A 24,074-nucleotide genomic window follows, 5' to 3' on the forward strand; every position below is an offset into this window, starting at 1 on the left:
CCGTCTGCCGGGCCGTCTGCCGGGCGAGCTGGTAGTGCCTCGGGTCGGGCCGCCGTGGCGTGGCTCTGGGCCCCGTTTTGTTTTCTCTTTAGGATTGTGCTCTTTCTTGGATTAGTTTTCTGTTCCAGAACCACTCACTAGAGCTGTGTGGCATTTTATTTCCAGACCAAATGTGGATTCAGAGACCAGCCTGATTTTCAGTGGCTCAGTTGGGATGGGTCAGGCCAGGGAAATGCAGGAGCTGATCAGAGGGCGCTCTCCTGTTGGGTTCTGAGAGAGTGTGCTCTGTCCTGTGGAACTTAACTCCTTCACGTGTAAAAGGCTCAATCATTCAAATATTTGTATAACGAAGAAGCATTAAATGTCTCAAGCATTTATTGGATGCCTTCTGTGTGCACAACAGGCCCTAAAGTTTGCTGGCCTGGGCCCCTGCAGGGCAGTCTGGGGGGTGCTCCCAGTTCCTGGGGCAGCGTGGGCGAGGGACGGGAGATGCTGGTGGAGGAGGGTGGGGGTGACCTCAAACTGGACCTTGAAGGACCGTCCGTTCCTATAGGTCCGTACTTGGTTGTGGGGGTGTTCTGTAGACAGGGCCCGGGGCTGGCCTGTGTGGCAGCCGAGTGGCTGCATGAAGGCCCGGCCGAGGAAAAGGTGAGCAGGAGAGAAGAGCATTGCTAGCAGGGACCTGACCGAGGGGGCTGGGCGTTCAGACGGGGTGGGCTGGAGGCCAGCGCTGGCCCCAAGCGGGGGTGTTGGTGTGGGGATGGGCGGGAGAGGAACAGGGAAGGTTCCAGTTGTTCCCCAAGGGCGACAGGAAGACCTTGCAGACTTTGAGCTGGGGAGTGAAGCTGTCCCCCGACTGGCAGAGCCGAGACCAGAACCAGAGGCAGCCGCGTGGGACAGTGACAGAGGGGAGGGTGGAGCTGTGGGAAGTGGTTCAGGGTTTAGGAGGACGTGGAGATTGGCTGAATGCGGGTGGCCTGCTTCAGGGAGGAGGGGAGGGGGGCCCTTGGGCTCCTGGATTGCCATTCATGGAGATTAGGTCATGGAGGGAGTTGGTGACCTGGGCAGGAGGAGAGACCGAGCCCCGATCCAGGGTGGTGGGGATAGCAGGTGGGTTTTGACGCCACAGAGGTTGGCGGCCCAGGAGGGCCAGGAGCTGCTGGTGGCAGAGGGGCGTGAGGGGGTGCAGGAGGCAGGGTGCGCTCGTTAGTCTTCTGCCTGACCCGTGGGGGTTGTCCCGGGGCTGGACACTGTGAGAAGTGGGCATGAGGTGTGGCAACTGGGGCAGAGCTGACTTCTGTAGTGGACCCGATAATGTGAGGAGGGGAGCGTGTGGCTGAGTTGCCAGTGGTGCCCCAGAGGCAGCGGTTTGAGAACCCTTTACCTAGAGACGGTCAGGAGCATCAGGAAAGAGCGTGGTTTCCCGTAAAGTGGGAAGAAGGCAGGGCTGGGGCCTCGGCTGTGGGGTGTGGAGGTCAGGAATGTGCAGAACAGTCTGAGGAGCCCCTGGACAGGCCGGCAGGAAAGGGGGTGCGGTGGCATGGGGGGATGGAGAGCAAGGTCGGGAGGGCTGGACGAGGTGCGTCTGGAGGCCAGACGAGGGCAGGAGGATTGAGGGAAGGTGGGATTTGGGGGTGGCTGGCCACCACGCTATACACTTTCCCTGCTGATTCCAAAGCCTCCTTTCTTCCTACTCATCGTATCTTCTGTTTTCCATAATACACACCCATCACTTTTGTCTGGGTGGAGGTCTCGTGGACGTAGAACATTGTATGAGTTTTGGGCGACAGTGTAATGATTTGATACGTGTATATCTTGTGAGATGATCACCACAGCCTGTCCTTAACCTCCACCACCACACAAGGTTCAGATTGCTTTTCTTCTGGTGAGAACTTGTGAGGTCTTCTCTGTCAGCTGCGGTCAAGTCTGCGACACCGTGTTACTAACTGTAGTCACCGTGCTGCCCACATCACTTCCCCAGGACTTATTTAAGTTTGTGCCTCCTGCCCACCTTCACCCTTTTGCCTGACTCCCCCCACATCAGACAGCCACCAGCCTGTCCCCTGTATCTGTGAGTTCACACGTTCCTCTTCTCATGTGGAGGAGCACTTTTTTGTAAACATGCTCATTTCCAAGATCTATTCCAAGAGACTGTCCATGGAGCAACCTGCTGACCGACTCAACAGCAGCCCGAGTCTCTGCTGGGTTCTGGGGGCCCCAAGGAGCATGACAGGAGACAAATCCTGTCCCTTTCACGGGGAGCTCTGGCCCCGTGGGGGCACTGGACGGCCAAGAGCGTGTGGGACAGGCTGAGCGGCAATGCCGGGTGGGGTGGCGCGGGTGTCATTGCTGGGACAGCTCGAGAGGTGCTCCGGTCTGGGTCCGTGGGGCCACGTGTGCCTGCAGCTGGCTCCGCGGGGGCCGAGAGCTCCAGACTCTGCTGTGGGTGGAGGGACGATGGAATTGTTTGCTGTGGTGATAATGGTGTTTCACACATTTTCCTCTGAAGCCCTCTAAAGTTAATTTCCTTGGAAAACTTACTTCTTCTGAATATTTTATAAACCTGGGGAACATTGCTGTGTGTTAGAGCGAGCCTAATGGTAAATCAGTCGCTAATTGAGTTCATATTTCAGAAAAGCATGTTGAGCGCAGAGGGGGCGCAGCATGGTTTGTGAGCCCGGCCGGGGAGGCTGGTGGCTGGGGAGGTGGTGGCCGCGGGGGGGCTCCCGACCTGCCCACTGATGCCCCGCGCCCGAGCTGCGGGCGAGCACTTCATCCTAAACCGGCATAGGTTCTTGGTTTCCTTTTAGGTGCTTAGGACACTTCTTTTCCGTACTTTCCCTTCCTCTCACGCTTCACTGTCTCAGGGCTGAAAGCAGCCCTGCTACTCCAGCCTTTCACTGAGGAACAGAGAGCCATCCTGGTCCCTGGCTCGTCAGTTTTGTTGCCAAGCCAGGGCCTTGGTGGTGGGGTGTCCTAGTTAGACCAGAGACATGTTTGCCAGGACACGCGGGAGAGAATCGCCCTCTTGCTTCTCCCGCTGCTCTGCTCACCTGTGTTCAGATGATCGCCTGCCATCGTGGGAGCCGGGGGCGGGCAGGGGTTGTCCCTGTGTCCCTGGCTCCCTGGCGTCTCTCCAGCTCCGGTGCCGCTGCCTGCAGCAGGTGCTCAGCCAGTGTCTGCCGAATGAAGGGTGCTCTCCAAGGGGGACCAGGCTTGAGCACTTGGCCATCCACAAGTGAGCACTCAGACAGTCTTAGATTCTGGTTTTTATTATACTTTCCCTGCCCGAGTTGTAAAGGTGGTGGAGCAGAGTCCTGAGGAGCCAGCGGTGATTGTTCAGGGGCCCCCGTCTCTCTTCTGTGGGCCTCCCCCAGCTGACCCGTGTCTCCAGGCTGTCCTCACCTGTGACCCCCTCTGCCTGGGGGCTCCCCTCGCTCCCACGTCCTGCTTGTGGTGAATCTCAGCTTTACTGTCTCTATCGCCTGCCTTCCCCTTCCTGGTGGGGGCATTGTAGGGGTGACTCCCTGTGCCTCATGCAGGAGGGGTGTGCTCTGTTGAGAACTCAGGGGCTATTGTCGGGGGTCCTCTTCCGGGCGCCATCCTGGGGGGCATCTCTCCACCTGCCTGTCCCTGGGCTGCCCTGTGGGGTACAGTCCTTGGTCTGGGCGCCTCCCTCTCAGCTGGATGGGAACCTCTGTGGGGCCAAGGGTTGGGTCCATGACTCATCGTGAGTTCTCGTGCATTTGTTCTTCCATCTGAGAGTCCTTCCCGGCCACCCAGTTGTGTGGTCGCTAACGCTATACACTACGTATACTATATACAGGATGGAGACCCGCCCGCCCAGATTATGTAGCTGTGGTCCCCACTGTTGGCCTGCTGATAACCAATGAATCCTTCTGAAGTTTCATGGTCTTAGTTCAGGGGTGATATCATGTCTGTCATTTTCACTTGAAGCTACTAAAATGTTTTGTTCTGGGCTGGTGGCATTAGGGACTTCTGTCATTCGGGGCTGCAGAGGTAGACTCGGACCTGTTTAAAGGCCAGCCGGGTGGCTGGTGCAGAAGGGCTGCCTTGCTCCAGCCTTCGCCCCCCGCGGCACAGCGGCCTTCCCGGACACCCGGTCAGGGAGGAGACCCTCCTGCTTCTTCCGCCTCTCCCCGTCCCTCCCTCCCTCCCTCCCCCTTTCCTCCCTTCCTTTCAGCATCTTTGTGGAGACGTCATTTACCTGTCCTCTATTTCACTCACTTAAAGTGTACAGTTCAGTGTTTTTAGTCTGTGGAGTTGGACGATCATCACCATAGTCAATTTTAGAGCATTTGCCTCACCAGCCGTGACTCCCCAGTCCCTCCTCCCCAGCCCCTGGCTGCCACTCATCTGCTTTCTGTTTCTGTAGACTTGCTTATTCTGGACATGTGCTTATTCATGTGTGTGGGATCATATGAATGTGGTCTTCGTGACTGGTTCCTTTCGCTGCGCATGATGTTTCCAGGCTTCATCCACGTGGGAGCGGCTGTCAGCCCTTCATTCCTTGTTGGAAGCTGACGGTATATTCCGGCGTGTGCCTGGTCACCCACCGATGGGCCTCGGGACTGTTTGCGCACTTTTGCTCTTCGGAGTTGAAGCCGTTGCATCCTCTTCCCGGCCCCAGAGTCCCCTCCACCCCCAGCCCTCCGCTCCCATCCTGTTCTCCGTTTGTTTTCATCACCATCATGAGCTGGGAGTTTTGACCACCATGTATGTATCCGACACGGTAGATAGTTTCATTTTCTCGTTTTAAAAACATTTTATAGATGACATCATACTGTGCATATTCAAGTTACTCTTCAGTGGTAGGCTTGTAAGTTCCCCGATCTTGGTTCTTGTAGTTCCTTCGTTTTTATTGTAGTTAGTATTCCATTATAGGTGTATGTTCCAGTTTGTTTATTTGTTACTCAGTTGATAATGGACAAAGGGATAATGTGAATTCATTCTTCAGTTGATGATGGATAAAAGTTTTTCTTAATTTTTTTTTTTCTTTTTAGCGTTAGTGACATCGCTGAACCTGCCTCCTGCGTCCTTACACAAGGGGTTTTCATGGCGTGTGCCTAGAAGTGGCATTATGTCGTGTGTATCTGCTTTTTGTGAGGAATCACTGGGGTCCTCTTTAAAGCAATGAGTTACTGTGGTGTTTTTAAGCAGTACAATTCATTAAAAAGTTTATTGGTGAACATATTTTTTAAAGAATGATTTCATGATGTGCTACTTTTTCTTTTAAAATGGCTTTAGCTGAAGCCTGTTTTTCTTTTTGGCTATGCAAGACCAGATAAAAATGCAATTTTAATAAGATAAAATGAGATGCCTTTTAGTCTGAGCTTGAACTTTGCTGGAACATTTTCTGCTCAATAAACACAAGTGGTGTGCCCATGAAGAATTAATGCATTGGCGCTTTCCTGGGAGGCAAGGGGCCTGCAGCGTGTGGTAACACTGCAAGACCCATGGAAATGCCTTGCACATAGAGGGCAGAGGCCCACTGCCTGCTGGTTTTGAGCCCTATTCGTGTACTGAGACATAAGGGAAGGGTGCAAGCCAGCAAGGTAGGTGCATAGTACCGGTGAATGCTGTCTGTAGGTCACTTGGCGGTAGTCAAGCTGCTGCCATTTATGGCTGTCTCATTTCTTACACGTTCTTATTCCCATTTCCGAGACGAGGAAGCTAAAGCCTAGAGCAATTACCCAGGCCCTTTGCTTCTTAAAACAGGAAACCTACCAAGGTCGGGGAAGCCTCCAAGAGATTTCTGGAAAGGGACCACGACAGAGGGGTTGTGCATGACCTCCGTGGGCTGATACTCTTTCTTTCCAACAACAACAACAAACCCCCAAACCCTCCTGGATTCGGTGGGTCAGACTGGTCTCTTTTCCATGGTGTCACTGGGAAGGTTCAGAGGCTGGGAGGGAAATCAGAAGAATGCTGGTGACTCACGCCTGTCGAGGTTGATGCCGGCCATCATCAGCTGGGACACCCCCTGGAAGCTGTGGTTCTAGTGCTTACATGTGGGCTTCTTCAAAGCCTGGTGCCTGGGTTCCAAGAGAGAACCCAAGAGAACCAGGTGGAAACTGTGCTGCCTTTAAAAGCTTACATCTTCATTGAGACTCACATATAATAATAGTTCACCCATTAAAATTCACGTACAACACCATTCCCTCATTTAAGGGGTGAAAGTCAGTGGTACTGCGGTGTATCCGTCGCCACAGTCAACGTTAGAATATGTTTGTCCCCTCAGGAAGAAGCCCTGTAGTCTTCTGCTGTCACCCCAGTCTCCCATCCTCCACCCCAGGCAACCACTAGTCTCCCTTCTGTCTCCCTTCTAGACATTTCATGTCAGTGAGATCATAGAATAGGTTTTTTTTTTAAAGATTTTTATTTATTTGACAGAGAGGGAGTGTTAGAGCAGGAACAAGCAGGGGGAGTGGGAGAGGGAGAAGCAGGCCTCCCTCGGAGCAGGGAGCCCGATGTGGGGCTCGATCCCAGGACCCCGGGATCAGGACCTGAGCCGAAGGCAGACGCCCAACGGCTGAGCCACCCCGGCGCCCCAGAATAGGTGTTTTTTCATGACTGGCTTCCCATGCGTAGCGTGATGGTTTCAAGGTTCTTCCGTGTTACAGCGTGAGCTAGCACTTTATTTTTTAGCTGATGACTATTTCACTGAATAATATTCCAGTTTACCATGTTTTTGTTGTCCAAGAACATTATAAACGCCAATTCATTTTTTTTTTTTTATTTTTGTAGGTAAACTTAAAGGTTCGTGCGAGTTTGGAGTCCAGTGTGCTTGTCTTTGCCTGCCTCATACTCCTCACAACCCCGTCGCAACGTGGGGGCTATCGAATGTACGTTAAATTTTGCTGAAACATTTTAGGATATAAAAGGGAACATTTTCTGTAATTAAAATGTTGTGTCACAGGCACAGACATGGAGGAATGAATGGAAAACTGAAAAAATGCCCCAGCATAGAGTAATCTCCTGCGTATTGAAGACAGTGTCCGCAAACCAGTAGGGAATAGGATAGGTTTTTAACCAATGTCATTGGAGCAGTGGATTATTTTTTAAAAAAGTTTTCTACAGGCGCCTGGGTGGCTCAATCCTTAAGCGTCTGCCTTCGGCTCAGGTCATGGTCCCAGGGTCCTGGGATCGAGCCCCACATCGGGCTCCCTGCTCGGCGGGGAGCCTCCTTCTCCCACTCCCACTCCCACTGCTTGTGTTCCTGCTATCGCTATCTCTCTCTCTGTCAAAAGAAAAAAAAAGTTTTCTACAGTCTGTAGCAAAATAAAATAAATTCTAGGTGACTCAATACTCAAGGGTAAAAAATAAAACCACACAAGTGTGGAACTAGGACACAGTTGGAGATTTATGCCATCTCAGTAAGTCGGCTGGGCTGAATGTTCGTGCACTCCCAAAACTCACAGGAAGCCCTACCCACCAGACTGAGTGTGTTAGGAGGTGGGGGTTTTGAGGGGGTGAGGAGGTCCTGAGGCTGGACTCCCCCAGGGTGGGATTAGAGCCTTTATAAAAGAGACCCCAGAGACCTTCCCTGCCTCTTCCGCTGGGTGGGGACGCAGCAGAAGGCACCAGCTGAGGCCCTCACCAGATACCAAATCTGCCAGCACCTTGATCTTGGACGTCCAGCCTCCAGAACTGTGGGGAATAAATGTCTTTGTTTATAAGCTGCCACATGCGTGGTATTTTTGTTATAGCAGCCGGGATGGACTAAGACAGTTGGGGGTGGGCCTTTTTAAGTAGAGTCCTCAAAGGAGAGCCCCGTGTAACGCATAAAAGTGAGGTTGACTTAACCACAGAGACCTTTAAGCTTCCATAAGCCAAGAGGATGGCTTTGTCACCTGTCTGTCACCATTCTGTTCTCTTTTGGTTTTCTGCTGCTGCTGTAACAAATCAGCATAACCCTATTGGCTTATAATACACACTTGCTGTCTTATAGTTCTGGTGCTGGGCTAAGATGAAGGTGTTGGCAGGGCTGCAGTGCCCCCGAGACCCGTGCTCTTTCTCATCTTCCTGCCGTGCCCGCGTTCTCGGGTGGTTGATATCTCCTGCTCATTTCTCATGGTGGCATGAGGCTGGGGAACCTCTAGGCCTCACATGTGTGTTCCAGGCAGATGAGGAAGGGCCCACACTGCTGGTGACTGAGCTGCGCTGGGTCACAGGGCCTCCCCTGGCTGGACGCCCCCGCCGAGGAAGGGGTGCGGGTGCAGCCACTCAGTGGACCGCCCTGGTGTCTGCCACGGGGGCTGTTTTGTTTCCATCTGTTTTCCAAGTTTACTCTGATGAACAGAAGACTTTATTTTTAAATTTAATTTTTATCTTCTTTAAAAAGATTTTACTTAATTAGAGAGGGAGAGAGAGAGAGAGAGAGGGCACGAGTGGGGGAGCAGCAGTGGGAGAGGGAGAAGCAGGCTTCCCGCGGAGCAGGGAGCCCGATGTGGGGCTCGATCCCAGGACCCTGGGATCATGACCTGACCTGAAGGCAGACGCTTAACCGACTGAGCCCCCCGGGCGCCCCCAGAAAACTTTTATAATAAAATCATTAAGTCTTTAAAAAACACATTTATCTTCTTTTTGTGATTCTGCATTCTGTCTTTGACGAAATGGCAGCAGATGGGAATTTCCAGACGGGCATTTCAGCATTAGTTCATAGTCCTGCCGCTGGCACACGGTCCGGGAGCAGAGGCTGCTGGAACTGGGCGATGCTGAGTGGCTCCCAGCTCCCAGCAGCCTCGTCGGCAGCGGCGCCTGAGGCCCTGCCGATGCGGTCAGGGCTGCGGCTCCCCGGGCTGAGGCCCATTTGCCCGGCAGGCTGAATGCCCCGTTGTGTGTGTGGCGTGGACCTGTGTGGCGCCATTCATCCCTTCCAGACGGGCCCTCGGGACCCGTGGCAGCTGAGGGAGAGTTGCTGCTCAGGTGTGTAGGTTACTGGGAACTGGTCCTTTTCCCGAGTTAGTGTGGGCTCTTGAGGAAGCTGGAGAGAAGCTAATCGGTTTTCCTTTTTTTTAAACAGCATCCAGCATGTGTACGGCGCCCAGCACCCCCCCTTCGACCCACTGTTACACGGCACGTAAGTGAGGCCTGTGGTCATGCTGCATCACGCACGCGCCTGGGCGTCCTGGTGACCCGCCGGCCTCCTCGGGGTCCTGAGGGGAGCAGCGTGGTCTTCCCTCGAGCAGACACGCGTCAGGGCCTCGCACGACTGGTCCTCCGGACAAGGGCAGAGAAGGAAGCCCAGCCCAAAGTGGAGGAGAGCATGAAGCTGGCACCCCCTTAGCTGACGGGAGGGCCTGGCCCCGGGCCTGTTCTCGGTGGTCAGCTCACTTCCCTTGCCCTCCACTGCACGCTCTGCCCCTGTGTCTGGCTCCTCCACCAGAGCCACGCAGGGGGCTGGTGTGACCCCCTGCCCATGCTGGCGGGTGTCACTGGGCCCCCCGCGGGGGCTCTTGCTCTAGTGGTGCTGTGTCGCGTCTGCACGCTGAAGGACAGCCGCTCCTGCCCCCGCCGCCCCCACTGCTGCCTTAGGAGGTTTGCGGGCACTGGCCCGTGTGAGGTTTGGGGACTCCCTGTGAATGCCGTGACTGCGGTGCTGGGGTTCCTCCTGAGTGGCTTCTGTCACTGAGCAGAGACTGCTCAGCGGTACTGCCCCTCGAGAGCCTCTCCTTCCTGCCCCCGAATCCTAGGAGTCCTCTTCTGTTTTTTTTTTAGGATTATTTATTTGAGAAAGAGAGCGAGGGCACAAGAGTGGGGGGGTAGGGAGGGGGGCGAGGGAGAAGCAGACTCCCCACCGAGCAGGGAGTCCGATGTGGGGCTCGATCCCAGGACCCCGGGATCACAACCTGAGCCGAAGGCAGACGTTTAACCGACTGAGCCCCCTGGGTGCCCCAGGAGTCCTCTCTCGGATGCCTCTTTGGGTTGTGCTTGCTCTTCACCCTCAGCTCAGTTGACACTGGAAGCTTGAATGTGCACCTTTCATCCATGGGCTCCTTTCTGACCAGTCGTGGGGTGAGTCCGCTCCAGCCTCCGAGGGGACAGCTGAAGTCTGCCTTTGCTTTGCAGCTTGCTCAAGGGCGCGCCCAAGGCGCCCGCCACACCCGTGAAGGCCAAGAGCATCAGCACCTTCCCGGAGTTTGAGAGCAACACCAGCGACGCCTGGGATGCCGGCGAGGACGATGACGGGCTCCTGGCCGTGGCAGCCGAGAGCCTGAACACCGACGTGGTCATGGAGACGGCCCACCACGTCCTGCGCAACCACAGCCAGCGGCAGGAGCGCCGCAAGCCGCAGGAGGCGCCGGGCCCCGAGCAGGAGCCACAGCCTTCGGCAGAGCCTCCTTCGGTCCCGAGCGGTGACCTCCGGCTGGTGAAGTCCGTCAGCGAGAGCCACACATCCTGTCCTGCAGGTGGGCGGGGGCGCGAGGAGATGACGTGCAGTGCTGCGAGGGAGAGGGGCTGGAGGCCTCTCGGTGCGGGAGGTTAGCGGGCGTTCCGTCCTCTTTGCCACAGGAGCTCGTGCCCTTGGAAGACCTTGAGGTTGTGATCCACGTGCCCACAGGCCTTCCCAGGCAGGAGAAGCCGTAGGCTTTTCTTTGTGTCCCCAGCTGAGTGCTTCTTTCTCTCCTCCGGGTGGAGGGTGTGGTGTGTGGCTTTCGTGGCCTGGCTGTGAGAGGCCCACAGTGAGCACCAGGCCCCAGGGGACTGTGTCTCCCTTCTAAGTGTGCCCCGGTTGTCCCAGGGGGACATTTCCAGCTCAGGGGCCAGGCCAACTGCACGTTCAGAGGCTGCACCTCCTCCGACAGCTTCCAATGACACCCCCTCCGCCGCCGGGACACCTGCACGTGGCTCAGAGTCTGTAGGGGGCAGAGTCTGGGGTGTGGAATGACTGCCTCCAGGTCATAAACTCAAGGATGCGATCAGCGCCTGTCTTGTACCCCGTGCCTGGTGCTCAGTAGCCTTTCTGGAGACGGCTCTCAGTAGCTTTGCTTTTTGTTTTTGGGGGTGTCTATGATGTAAAACAACACAGTGTTTGATGAGCCTCTGTGATGGGCCAGACTCTTAGGGCTTGGGGTGCCCCCAGGAAGTCCCTGGCCTGGAGTGTGTGTTCTGGTGAGGGGGACAAGCACCAACCTACACGTTGGGTCAGTAAGGAGGCCTGGAGCGTGCGGGGAGGAGACAAACGCCCTGGGTCGAGAAGGAGGTGGGAGGTGGCGACAGCAGCCTGGACCTGGGGCGTAATCTTCAGTCAGAGCGTCCAGATGCCCTACTGAGAAGGTGACACGTGAGCATCAGTGAGCTGAGGCAGTGAGGCGTGGGGAGCTGGTGGCAGAGGGGCCGGCCTGCACCGCGGCGGACTCACGGCCTCCCGCTCCCAGGGTCTCTGGGGGTCAGGGGGACTGCCCCTTGTTTACAGAGGAGAGAAGAGGGCATCGGGCAGCCTCAGCTTGCCCTGCTGGGACCACGGAGCTGGCGTTCATCCCCCTGTCTAGTTTTCAGAAACCCTTCCCGGGAGCTGACTAATGTTTGGAACATCACACGTCTTCGTGGGTGAGAACGCTGTGAATTAGTTCCTTTGACCAGTTTTCATATTGGAATCTGAACTATTTTTCTCCAAAATAGGCTGAACTTCAAAGTATTTGAGTTTAAAAATGAAAATCTGGTTAGGGCTTCTGCGAGTGGGTCGGGGTTCCCCGAGACTGACGCATCCTATGCCGATTACCGCCTGCGCGCCCCGGCCGGGCAGTGCCCTCAGCCTGGGTGCCTGTTCAAATTGGCAGGTGCCCCGGATTCCTCTGCCCTCTGCTGTGCCCCACGCCTCTGGGGCCTGGGTAGAGCCTCTGTGACACCTGCCATCTGAGCAGTTGCTGGGGGGCGGGCCTCAGCACCCATAGAGGTGGGGGCCCATCTCGGCTGAGCGGGCAGGCTCCTGTTCTCTCAGGCCGTGGGGCTGCTGCGAAGAGCACCCCAGGCCGATGGTGCATGAGCAGCAGAAAGTTAGGTCTCCCAGTTCTGGAGGCCGGAAGTCAGGTCAGGAGGCCAACACGGTTGGGTCCTGGCTCTCTTCGGGGTGCAGACAGCTGCCTTCTCACAGTATCCCAACATGGGGGAGACTAGAGAGGGGAAACAGGCTGTCTCGTGACTCCTCAGGAGCACCGATCCCATCAGGGGACCCCACCCTCCTGACTTCCTCTAAACCTGAGGCCCTTCTTCCTAACACCGTCCCGTCTGTGGAAGGACTTGCGCATACGGACTTTGGGGCCTCACGGCATTCAGCCCATGGCCAGGTATGCAGTTGGGCTGCATCCTGCCAGGGTGGGGAGCCTTGGGGTGGCCTCCTCCTGTAAAAGCCAGGTGAAGGATACCCCAAGCGGCTCATGCTGGGGAAGGGGCCGATTACTGTGTTTGCCTTCTGCCTCCACCCGTTTGCGCATCAACCATCTTTCCTTTGCTTTCTGAGCAGGCTTTTTGTGAGCAGTTCATTTCATGGTAGCAGCTAGTGTTTATCCATCGCTTACTGTGGGGCAGAGACTGTCTCGGGCCCTCGTCATGAACAGATGCCTCTGACTCTGCAGCCAGTCTAGGAGAGAGCTTACGGGGGAGGTATAGGGAGGTCACGTGGCTCGCCCAGCATGCTGAGCGGTGGGGTAGGGTTCAAGTCCAGGGCGTCTGAGGCCAGGGCCTGCTGCTAGCTGCTGACCTCCCCACAGAGAGCAGGGCCTCTTCGCTGGTGATGCCGCCCCCAGGGGACATGAGGTCCTGTGTTAGGACCTTTCCTGTTAACATCTGGGGCAGGGAGTGTGTGCTCCTGGCATGAAGTGGGCAGAGACCAGGGTGCCTGGCCCCCAGGGGACTCTCTGGCCCGACCGTGCACAGTGCCAAGGGGGAGAGGGCCGCTCTGGAGCCCGAGGTGGCCTCTCAGGGAGCCGACCCCACGGGTGGCTGGCAGTGGTGCGCAGAACTCGTGGGCCTGTGTTCAGTTCCCTTGGTGGGCTGTTAGTCGTGGGGATGGCTTACTCGGTGATGGCGCTAAGACGACCACATCAGCCCTCATTCTTACTGGGCTGGGCCCGGCGCAGATGTGTTGACTGGCAGGCAGTCTAGTGGGGAACACAAGGATCTGAGTCTTTCACCTCCGTGGGTGGAATGGAGCCTTGGAGTGATGGACAGGACCCAGAAGCACCCACGGGTAGAAGTCCCAGTTCAGTCTTGTTGAGGAGGGCCAGGACGTGTCAGGGAAGGCTTCAGGGAGGAGGTGATGTCTCTAAGGTTACCCGTAGGGTGAGGCTCCAGGCTTAGGAGGTGGGGCCATCCCAGCCGAGGGGAGGTGCCGGGTGGGCTGGGCTGGCTGACTGCACACCTCATCTACGTGGTTTGCAAGTTCCCCCAAGGCAGGGACCATGTCCCATTAACTTTGTTTCCCTTTGGGGTCCTGTGTCATTACGTGAATGTTGCTGAGCTAAACTGAGGTGTCTTCAGGGCCTGGTGACCGCGGGCTCTCCCCTCCTCCATGTTCTGCCCCACTCTTGTCCCTGCACCGGCCCCACGGCCCAGGGCCAGGCCAGGCCTCTGTTGAGGTGAGGGACCTGTGAGTGCCATTTCATGTGACTGTGCTCCTCGGAGCGGAGTTGTGTTTCTGGGGCCTGGACGCTGTGTTTCATGGGGCCCAGTGTGATCAGAGTGCTGCCTGCCCTTCCCACTGCCGGCATTGTGTCGGTGCCTGTCCCTTTATGGTGCGCCACCGTGGGAGCTCACGTCACCCCACGCAGCGTCCACAGGGCCTGCTGGCTGCCCTCGCCTTTGGCCTTCAGCCCTGGGTAGATGGCAGCCTGAAAGTTCCGGGATGCTGCAGCAGGGGTCTCCAGCTGGCCTTCCCCGTGCCTCCTGCTTACCTTTCGACTGTCCTGACTTTCTTAATCAGCGTCTGAGGTATCTGTACCTTTGTATCTGAAGTCAGATGCCCTTTGCTTGGTCTAGGGTGCCGCTGGCGTAATGGGGAGCCTGCGCCTTTGGCTGCGAAGGGCTCAGTGGGCGTGGCTGGGGAGGACTGTCCATCGCTGATGGGGACTGAGCTGCAAGTGGGTCCTGGGTGGACACTGGCTGCCCCGGAGGGGGACACTGATGTGTTTTCCACTTACAGTAGCAGGGAGACCTGCTGTTGACCTTCCTGCTTCCTCGGGGGGCAGGGGGCATCACTGTGCCTTGCAAACCCTGCCCGTCCCATCTTAGAGGGGGACCGGATGTGTGCTCTGCTCAGGACGACGTGGTCCTTACATGTAGGAGTAGATCACAGGGATGCTCTCTAAGATGGCGGAGAAGTAAAACTCAGCACGTTTGGTTCCGCGTTAGAACGAGGAATCCCTCCTCCCGCCCATCGTCTTTCCTGAGGAATCATGACGCACAGCGGAGTGGCAGATTCCGAGGGCGGGGAGGAGGGGGTCTGAGCATCGCTGCCCCGGGCCTCCCGGAGGGCAGGCCGGTGGGGACACCTCCTGCAAGCGAGGGGTCAGCCCTGCGGAGGGGCTGGGACTTGCTCTCACCTCGACGCACCCACCTCTACAGGCTTTTCTGGAAGCTTAACTAGGCCAGACACTGCTCCTCTGTAGCCTGAGGGTTTCTGTGTGAAGCCTTTCCGGGCCTCGATTTTAGGGTAATGAGTCAGCTCTGCGGGAAGGAGGGGGTCGGTGGGAGTCTGACAGCGGCGGCCAGGAGCCGGCATGTTTTCTTCACTTTGTTTGGTTCCCGCCCCATCTCCTGGAGTTGGTTTTTTCCTCTACTTTAAATTTCAGTTCTGGGAGATGTGACCATTCAAGGGTATTTTGACCTGGGGGTGTACAGCCTGGTGCTGCCTTTCCTGAGGGCCCCTCGTTGGTCCCTGGGGGCTCTTTCTGAGTGGGTGTTGGGCCTTGGGCTCTTTTCTGTGGCTCTTCCTGGTCCGGGTTCCTGGATTTAACGCACGGTTTCACTTCGGCCCTGTGTGTCCCTGTCGGTGGGCCTTTGTGCGTGGTGGTAGGTGGTGCCCTGGGGCGGGGGGTGCTGGGCAGGCCTGCAGCCTGCTGCCCCTCCCCTGCTTGCATGCGCTCTAGCTTCCTGTGCTTTCTCTTGGTGATGGTCCCTGCCCGCCTCCCTCATGGGGCTTGGGGAGATCCAAGGGGTGCAGTGCCTTTTTGGGCTTCATGCTCCTCCACATGTGGCTCGGTGGCTTCCTTCTGTGCTCAGGCCCAGGTGAGCCCCACAGGCACCAGCAGATCCTTGGGTTGTGTCACCTGGGCAGGCCTGCTAGCAGTGGGGGAGCCGGGGGGGTCTGGAGTTTTCTGGTTGTCGTTTTGCTTTTGTGTGAGGCACGTCTGTTTTCCCAGGGAGTATCACTCTACCAATAAGGCCAGTGGGCTTCTTGGGTGTTCACTAGTTTCACTTTATTGCCCCGGTCACGCGGGTCTGCACTGGCCGGTTAGGGGAGGAGGGGATGGCTGTGGCACGGTGGCGTTCCCGAAGGGCAGGTGGCGCGGGTGGGAGCCTTCTTACTGGGGAACAGGGCTGTAGGGGGGGGGTCCAGGAGGCCATCCTCACCCCCTGCGCGCTCTCTCCCCTGACAGCGCCGGTGACACTGCTCCTCTGCAGCGGTCCCAGTCTCTCCCGCACTCGGTGGCGGCCGCCGTGGGTGGCACGTCTGACCCCAGCGCCCTCAGCAGCTCAGCGTTAAGTGAACGAGAGGCCTCCCGGCTCGACAAGTTCAAGCAGCTCCTTGCCGGCCTGAACACAGACCTCGGTGAGTCCCCCGCCGGCGGAGGGCACGTGCACCTGCGCCCCCACGTGTGGTTTACTTTGTCAGAGGGCGATGTGTTTGTGCCGTCCTGCACGAGTCACAGAGATGAGCCATTTGTCCTTGAGGTTTACTTCAGCTGTGTGTTGGTCATGGGCTTCCGGGGCCATTGATCCAGTATTTTCTGTTCTGTTCTATTTTTTAATGCTCCGATTGAACTCCTTTGGCTTCTTGGGGCTGAACTGGTTTGCTCCACAGGACTGGCCAGCTTGGTGTCCTTGCTTTTCAGAGTCTTCGTGGGGACACAGAGCTGGTGACCGGGGTCCTGAGTGCTGCTGACTTTACACCTTCCTTGGTGTAAAGTGTGGGATAGGCCGTGAACACCCCGGGAGCCCAGGCGGGGCTGGGGTGGGCGGGCCAGCAGGCCGTACAGTCAGCGAGGGGTCAGCCCTGCGGAGGGGCTGGGACTTGCTCTCACCTCGACGCGCCCACCTCTACAGGCTTTTCTGGAAGCTTAACTGGGCCAGACACTGCTCCTCTGTAGCCTGAGGGTTTCTGTGTGAAGCCTTTCCGGGCCTCGATTTTAGGGTAATGAGTCAGCTCTGCGGGAAGGAGGGGGTCGGTGGGAGTCTGACAGCGGCGGCCAGGAACCGGCATGTTTTCTTCACTTTGTTTGGTTCCCGCCCCATCTCCTGGAGTTGGTTTTTTCTCGGGGGTCACCATGGCCGCGGGGCCGCTCTGCCACCAGGCTCTGAGGCGGGTGCTCGCCTCCAAGTCCATTTGCTGGGCTTCCCCTCGAAGCTGCGTCCTTTCCTCGGTACGTCTCTTCTTTGCGGAGTGCCACGCTGCATCGGGCATCTTGCTGGCTGCGGGGGCTCTCCGGAAGGTGGGATGTGGCCGTGGTCACGAGATCACGCATGGTGGAGGGTGGGTGCCAGGGTGGCATGGAGGGCTGGCGCGCCTCGGCTGCCGTGCCCCACTCGCCAGCAGGTGGCGCGTGAGGCACGCGGCTGGGCTGCCCAGCAGGGAGGCGGGCGGAGGCGGAGCGAGCATGGAGCTGAAGGATAGGCCGCGTCCCTGAGGATGCTGCTCCCCTTGTGGGTGCAGAAGGGTTCCTTCCCGTGAGTTTCTGCGTTTTCATTTTCCTGATTGATTTGCTCACGCACACGTAAGACAGTCACGCGGCACCAGAGGATGTGCGGTAAAAATGGGTCGCTCTCCTCTTCCCCAGGCCTGCTTTCCCTCCTTCGCGTGATTCCAGGTGTCTTCTTCCAGGGACAGGAAGGGAGGCCTCTCGTTCTCTTAACGCTGAGCTGCTGAAGGCGCTGGGGTCAGATCATGCACATGACGTGCACGTGACGTCTTAAACCTTTTATTTTGATGTAATTTCAAATGTAGACGAAAGTTGCAAGAACGGTACAGGCGAGTCCTGCCTTCACCAATCGTTTGTACTTTGCCCCGTCTTCATCCTGTGCGTGTGCCTGTGTGTCTGCGTGCTTTCCCCGAACCGTTTGAGTCCGTTGGAGACCCTGGACCCCTGGACCCCTGAGAGCATCACTGTCTGTTTCCCAAGCACAGAGACACCGTCAGAACATTGCACAGCGAGATGGTGCGCTCAGCTCATCCGCGGTGCACATTCTCTTCCTGCCAGTCGCCCCAGTGATGTGCGCAGTGTGTGTCGCCCCGCCCGTCCTCCCCGTCAGCCAAGGGGGTCCCAGCGTGCACCGTGTTCCCGGGCGCCAGGGCGTTTGAGGAGGGCAGGCCAGCCGTTGTGCGGCGCCCCTCAGCGGGGGTGTCTCGTATCCTCCTGATGAGATTCAGGCCGGTCGTTTGGCAGGGATGTCGCCTATGAGGTTTGTGTTGTCTGTCACCGTGGCGGGAGGCCACGGGGCGGGTTGGCCCTCGGGTTCAGGAGGGAATGCGATGACTGGCGAGATGGCGGCTGTCAGGTCCTGCACGGGGACGGGTGGCGGACGCGACTCTTCTGTGGTAGCTCAGAAGTCGCGTGTGGAGAGGCGCTTCGGGGTCCGTGCATCTGTGCATGTTTCCCCCCACGCGTGGTGGTGCTGCTCTGCCCCCCACGTTAAACCTCACAGCGTCTTTCCCGTGGTAGCGCTAGAGACGCGCGCGGCCCGCACGGGCTGTGCACCCGGGACTCCTTTACCGCCCCTCCGACGGGCACTTCGGTTCTTCCCAACTTTGTGTCACGGCAGTGGGCTTGGACCTGTGATCCTCACCCCGCGCTGGTGACTAGCGATGGGCATCGATCGTCCCGAAACGTGGGTCAGGGAGAGGAGGAGCTGGGGTGGAAATCTCACCACGACGCTGGGAAGTCAGGTGGATCGGGCGCCAAGGAGTCTAGTCGTGGGGTTTGAGCCCGTCCCTTGGCCACTTGCTTTTCCAGCCCGCCAACACACCTGTGCCCCGAGGCAGTGTGGGGAGGTGCCAGAGTGCGGGGAGGGCGGAGGTTCTGGGACAACTGCTGGCTGGGAGTGCGGGGCGGTGTTCTCCAGCCCCGTGACTGGAGCAAGCCTGGAGCGCTTCTGGGGTCCTCGGTCGCCTGCCCAGTGGTGCTGGCTGTGCTGAGGGGGCACACCCGGGGAGGGGATGCATACGGAGTGTTTAGGAGCGGGCCCAGCACACAGTGAACGCTGAACAGTGCTACTCATCTTCCTGATTCGTTTGCGTTGGCCTCTTTACCCCTTACCTTGATTTTCAGAGCACCGATGCACGTGGTCGCTGTGGTCACTGCCGAGTCAAGGCGGCTTGCACGTGTCCTCTTGGTTGAGTTAAGCGGTTTCTGACAGTAGGGGGCACGGAGGTAGTTGGTGAAGACAAGATACACTGATAGGAATTGCAGTTCTGGGTCAGGAGCTGAGCCCCTGTTAGTCTTCTGGTGGCCTTTGTCAGTGGACTAACTTGTGGACATTAAAATCCTACTTCAGAACAAAGCTTTCCGGACTCATGGGGAAAGCGGCTATGCACGGGCAGGAAGAAAGGTTAACATGTAAATATAAGATTCTTTTGTTGGGTTGGTGCCGTTATGAGTGTTTTCTGTCTTTTGCATTCTGTTTAAGTATCAAATCTCACACCAAAAAGCTTTCAAAGTTAAACAATTACTGGATTTGTATTTAGTGGCAGGAGAAAACACAGCCAGTAAATTGCCTGTTTTTATAAGGCATTTAAGATAGCCGTTCAACCAGCTGCGCCGCCCAGGTACCCCTTCTTGGTTTTTATATATTAGAAAGATTAGCCCTTTATTTTTGATATAAGTTGTATTTTTTTTCCCTTTGATCGTGAGACTGCCAGTTCCTTCCTGAAACCTCTTCTGCCCTTGGCCTTCAGTTTACTCTCTGGCTGCTCTCCTCAGAGGCCTTTGTCCCCTGCCTGTCAGTCATGTTTGTGTCTTGCAGTAGGTGCCCTCCTGTCTTCTTATACCCTCTCTCTGGATGGCCTTGGTCATAACTGAGGCCTCAGTGGGCATCTCTGTGCTGTCTCTGTGCACCTCCAGCTGGGACTCTCCTTGGAGATCCCAGCCGCCTGCCCCATCATTAATAGATCCTGCACTCAGATATCATCTCAGGCTGTGTGGTTCCCAGACTGGACTCAGTAACACACTTTCTCTTGTGACCCTTCTCCTGGGAGTGGCAGAAATCTCTCTCAACCACATCTCTGAGCTTCCCTACCTCATACCTAGTGGTTGCTTCTCAGATTCTCGGTGGGGAAATCCATCCTTTTTGTACAAACTGGTGCTCTGAGAAGTTCGTGTTGTTCTGGTCTAGGAAGATCTTGCATGGGGGGTTGAGCGCTCCACTGGACAGCACTACCCTTCAGTCTCTTTGACTTGCTTGGGGTCCACATGTCTTGACTAAATGTTATCCACCTCTGCTCCGAAAAGAGCCATGTTGGTTCACACAGATGGCAACATCCTCCTGGTACATTTGTCCTCCTTATGCCATGTGTCATGGTGCACTTCAGCCCTCCAGGATGGGCCGCAGCAAGCAAAGGCCCCTTTTGCACTTGGGAGATTGTGGTGTCCCCCCAGAAGGCTCCAGTCCTGGAAATGCAGGACAATATGAGCCAGCTGGGCTGTGTTCTTTCTACATAAGTATGGATGTGCTAAGGCTGGGCTTAAGCAGTCAGTGACTGCATCATGGCACAGTGGGGTTTGGAAGTCCCAAAGAGCTCTCACCATGAAGGAGTTAAACACCTCTCTTGGTGTTTCAGAAAAAACACTGTCCAATTGTCTGTTTCTATAGCAGAATTCCCAGTGCTCTGAGAGTCCTTAAAGGGCATCTAAAACTTAACATGTCCTAGATGGCACTCAAAGTCTTCACACTGGGAGATACTCTGTCAGTGTGCCTTGTCTCTGCCAGCAGGATCAGCACCTCCTGAGCTAATTAAGAGTGAAATGCAGATCTTATTCCCCATTTCCGCTTGCCTCACTCTCCACACCCATGTCATCTGTGATCCACCCAAGAGCGCTTTCAGATGCATTGCCAAGAATGGTCCAGCTCCCACCTGATCTTGCCCCAGCACCAGTGACAAGCAGCTGCTCCCTCTGCAGCCAGAATGCACCTGTTGATCCTGCCTTCTGACCTTGTTGTTTGGTCCTTGGCATCAAAACTCATGTCCTCAGGTAGGAGCTCCCCTTGTGGTGAGCACAATATTACAGAGAGTTGTCGAATCTCTACGTGGGACACCTGAAACCAGTGTGACCTTGTGTGTCAAGTATGCGGCAATAAAACAAACAACCCCCTCCCCCAAACTCACGTCCTCAAGCAGAAGCAACCTCAGGGGTCTGCAGGGCCAGACTTGTGGTGTGGAATGAGGGAGGCTGTGGGTGGCACAGCTAGACTGGAGAGCAGATGTGGCCCCATGGGACAGTGGACTGCGGCTGCATGGCACCCGGACCCAGTGTTGTTGGATCTTCCGATTCTGTCAGGAAAAGCTTGAACTGTGGATGTAAAAACTGTAAAATCTCTTTCCCTTTCACAATTCTTTGAACATGCCATCCTCCCGCCTGGTTTTTATTTTATTTTCCCCTCCATTTCCTACCCTTTCTAATGTCCCCCCAGGCCTCTTGGACGCCTGAGTTAATGCCTTTTTGGTTATGCATGTACCCTTGTATGTCATGCAGTGAGGTTTGTGTATACGTGCTTTTCATTTATGTACATATTATCCAGCTCTAGATCTGGTGCTTGCACCCCTTGCTTAGGAAAGCTTTAGTATTGATCCCTGTTCATTACATCATCACCCCCATGATGGGCCAGAAGGTGCTTCTAACTCCCACACACAAAGCTGCAATGAGCTCCCTCCCAGCTACCCTCCTACAGTCCTCAAACTGACCTGGGGCTGGAGTGTCATGCCATGGGATTTGTGTGCTTACTCATACCAAGTGCGGACAGATTGCTGTCCAGAAGAATGTGTCATCGATCTCCACACCCCAGTAGTGCCTTCCACCTGGCCGCACTCATGCCAACCTTTGTATATATACAAAGGGTACAGTGATATGAATTTCCACATTGCATTGTGTACTATTGCCATCTTATCAATAGTATGTCTTTTCATCACCATGGGGTCCTCAGATTTATTTAGGTTTCCCTTTCTTTCAGCAATGTTTTGTAATTTTCAGTGTACAAGCCTTGCACCTTGATTACATCTATTCCTGAGTATTTTGTCAATGTTAATGTTCCCTAAATTGGAATTGTTTTCTTAAATTATTTTTTGGATGATTCATGGCTAATGTATACAAATAAGAGAGATTTTTGTGTGTTGATATTAACTGGCTGTAATCATTTTTTGTTGATTGTTTAGGAAGCTCTCTATATAAGATGATGTCATCTCTGGTCTCTGAATAGACGTAGTTCTACTGTTTTCTTTCACATGTGGATTTCTTGCCTTATCATTCTGGGTAGAACTTGCACTACGATACTGAGCAATGAGTGAAAGCCAGCATGATGGACTTGTTTGTGATTTCAGAGTAGAGCTGTCAGTCCTCTAAATTGAGCATGATGTTTGATTAGAGTTAGGGTTGGGTTAGGGGTTAGGGTTAGGGTAGGTGACCCTGTGACCCATGCAGCCCCACAGTCAGCATGTTGGAGCCAGGAACACTCCCCCTGTGCTGAGCTCCCGGGCAAACCCTGCGGGTCCCCTCCCCTGGCTGACCCCCTGAAGGTTCTGTCCCCACCTGCCATGAGTTGGAAGTCCCCACAACCTCCTCTTCAGGTTTGGATAATCTGCTCCAGTGGCTCATGGAACTCAGAGAAACATGTGTGATTCTTGGGCACAGCCATGAATCTCAGCTTCTTCATGATGGGGGCAGCCCAGCAGCTGAGTGACCATGCAGGGCTGCCTCTGCTTTTATTTCATTTTTTTATCAGAAAAGCAAGGGCAGTTGCCTCAAAGCGTGGGAAAGGAGGACAAAGGGATGGCAAGTATCCTGAAGCGGTAAAGCAGTCCTGCACCCTCCCCTAGGGGCAGGCACTCAGGGAGGCAGTCATGGGATAAGGGAAAAGTGGGATGTTTGTGCTAGCAAGCACCAGGTGCAGAAAGGGGACCTGAGGGTTACATTCTTTCCTAGCTCCTAACTACTGTGCCCTGCCCCTGGGGATCATGGGATCCTGCTCCTACTGGGCCCTTGCGTTCAATAGTCTGAGAACAGGAACGCTGTTGACCTTTCAGCTGCTTCCACAATCACTCCTGAGGGCTTACAATATATTTTCTAAGAATAATTCCACACTTCCTCCGTGAGGTGGACTACCTGGTATGCACAGAGGTGGACATGAAGTTCTGCGACCACGTGAGTATGGAGATCCTGTCCCCCGTCTTTGGCACCCTGCACCCCGGTTTCTACCAGGCAGCCCGCAAGGACTTCAGCTACAAGCATTGGCCACAGTCCCAGGCACACATCCCCAGGGACAAGGGCGACTTTTACTACATGAGGACCTTTTTTGGGGGGTCGGTGGTAGAGGTTCACCGACTGACCTTGGCCTGTCACCAGGCAATGGGGGTCAACCTGGCCACTGGGATTGAGGCTGTGTGGCACAATGAGAGCCACCTGAACAGGTACTTGCTGGACCATAAGCCCATTAAGGTGCTGTCCCCAGAGGACCCATGGGACCCTCAGCTGCTGGGCTGTCCCCGAGAGGACCTGTGGGACCCACAGCTGCTGGGCTGCCCCTGGAGGACCTGTGGGATCCACAGCTGCTGGGCTGCGCCCCATCATGAAGAAGCTGAGATTCATGGCTGTGCCCAAGAATCACCAGGACATCAGCAGTGGTTATTACTTGAGGAGTCATTTTGGTGCCCACCGGGTCTTTCACTTGAGTTAACAGATGAGCCCGAAGGAAGGACGTCATCAGTTAGGAAGTACAGACGAAGGTCAGAGTGGAGGTGGGCAAAGGCCTCTTTAACTCAGAGAGCGGGGGAGCCCCGAGCTTCTTCTACACACCTTGCCCTGCTCATCGATTCCAGCTGCCTGGCTCTGAGTTCTGTCCTTTTAATGAACTGGTCATCTAGTAAGTAACATGTTTCTCTGAGTTCCATGAGCCACTGGAGCAGATTATTCAAACCTGAAGAGGAGGTTCTGGGGACTTCCAGTCTGTAGCCCATAGCTCGGAAACAGGGGTGACCTCTCTGCCCAGCCAGTGGCTGACCACTGAGTTAACAGCACAGGGATTCAGTGGCCACACACAGCAAAGAATACAGACTTGACAAAGTAAGTTCAGAAAAGTCACTAAACCAACAGTAGCAACTACAACGAGCAGCAATCATGAAGCCTGGAGTGGGGAAGGTCTGATGTTCAGGATGCTTCCATTATATATTCATAATCACACCCTGGACTTGTCACTGGGGCCAAGTCCCCCGGCTGGGGCTCAGGTAACTCCTACATGTTCCACGTGCCTCTCTCTGGCTCCCCCACCCGTGCACAGTCCTGTGCTGCTTCCCAGCAGAGGTCAGTTTTAACCAAAGCCAGGAAGATGGGATGGGTTTTCCTGACTCCCCACCCCCTGCCCCACAGAGCTGCAAGACAGGAAAAAGTTTTCCTCAACCCTGTTAAGGTCCCCGGCTGAGTCTGGAAATTGACAAAGACAGATGAACAGGAGAAAAGCAAGCAAAATGTATGGATTGCTTTGGTGGGAGCCTCACAAGACCATGAAGACCAGCAGAGGTGACTGGAGCAGACAGCTCTTCTACCTTTTAGACAAAGAAGCAGTCAGTGTGTGAAGAATTGACAGACGCAGGGGTTTGGACTAGGGCTCGTAAACGGTAAAGAAGTAACTAG

The 24,074-nt window shown here is 55.6% G+C and overlaps 2 protein-coding genes across 2 annotated transcripts in view; both read left to right on the forward strand.

The window, feature by feature from the left end:
- Positions 1 to 489: 489 nt before the first annotated feature.
- LOC135363151 (TBC1 domain family member 22A-like) lies at positions 490 to 17,088 on the forward strand. Its single transcript, XM_064583842.1, has 5 exons — positions 490 to 648; positions 6,769 to 6,866; positions 9,047 to 9,103; positions 10,093 to 10,433; positions 15,621 to 17,088. Exons 1-5 carry the CDS (start codon positions 490 to 492, stop codon positions 15,725 to 15,727), a joined length of 762 nt encoding a protein of 253 aa, XP_064439912.1. The 3' UTR covers positions 15,728 to 17,088.
- Positions 17,089 to 22,571: 5,483 nt separating this feature from the next.
- LOC135363152 (alpha-mannosidase 2-like) overlaps positions 22,572 to 24,074 on the forward strand; it is a 154,734-nt gene continuing 153,231 nt past the window's right edge. Inside the window, exon 1 of the mRNA XM_064583843.1 lies at positions 22,572 to 22,883. Coding sequence (XP_064439913.1) covers positions 22,572 to 22,883 — 312 coding nt within the window. The remainder of the gene's footprint in view (positions 22,884 to 24,074) is intronic.

The sequence above is a fragment of the Mirounga angustirostris genome, unplaced genomic scaffold (assembly GCF_029215605.1).
Source record: "Mirounga angustirostris isolate CCGP_5_RB_7025 unplaced genomic scaffold, mMirAng1.0.hap1 SCAF_35, whole genome shotgun sequence".
Lineage (NCBI taxonomy): Eukaryota > Metazoa > Chordata > Mammalia > Carnivora > Phocidae > Mirounga > Mirounga angustirostris.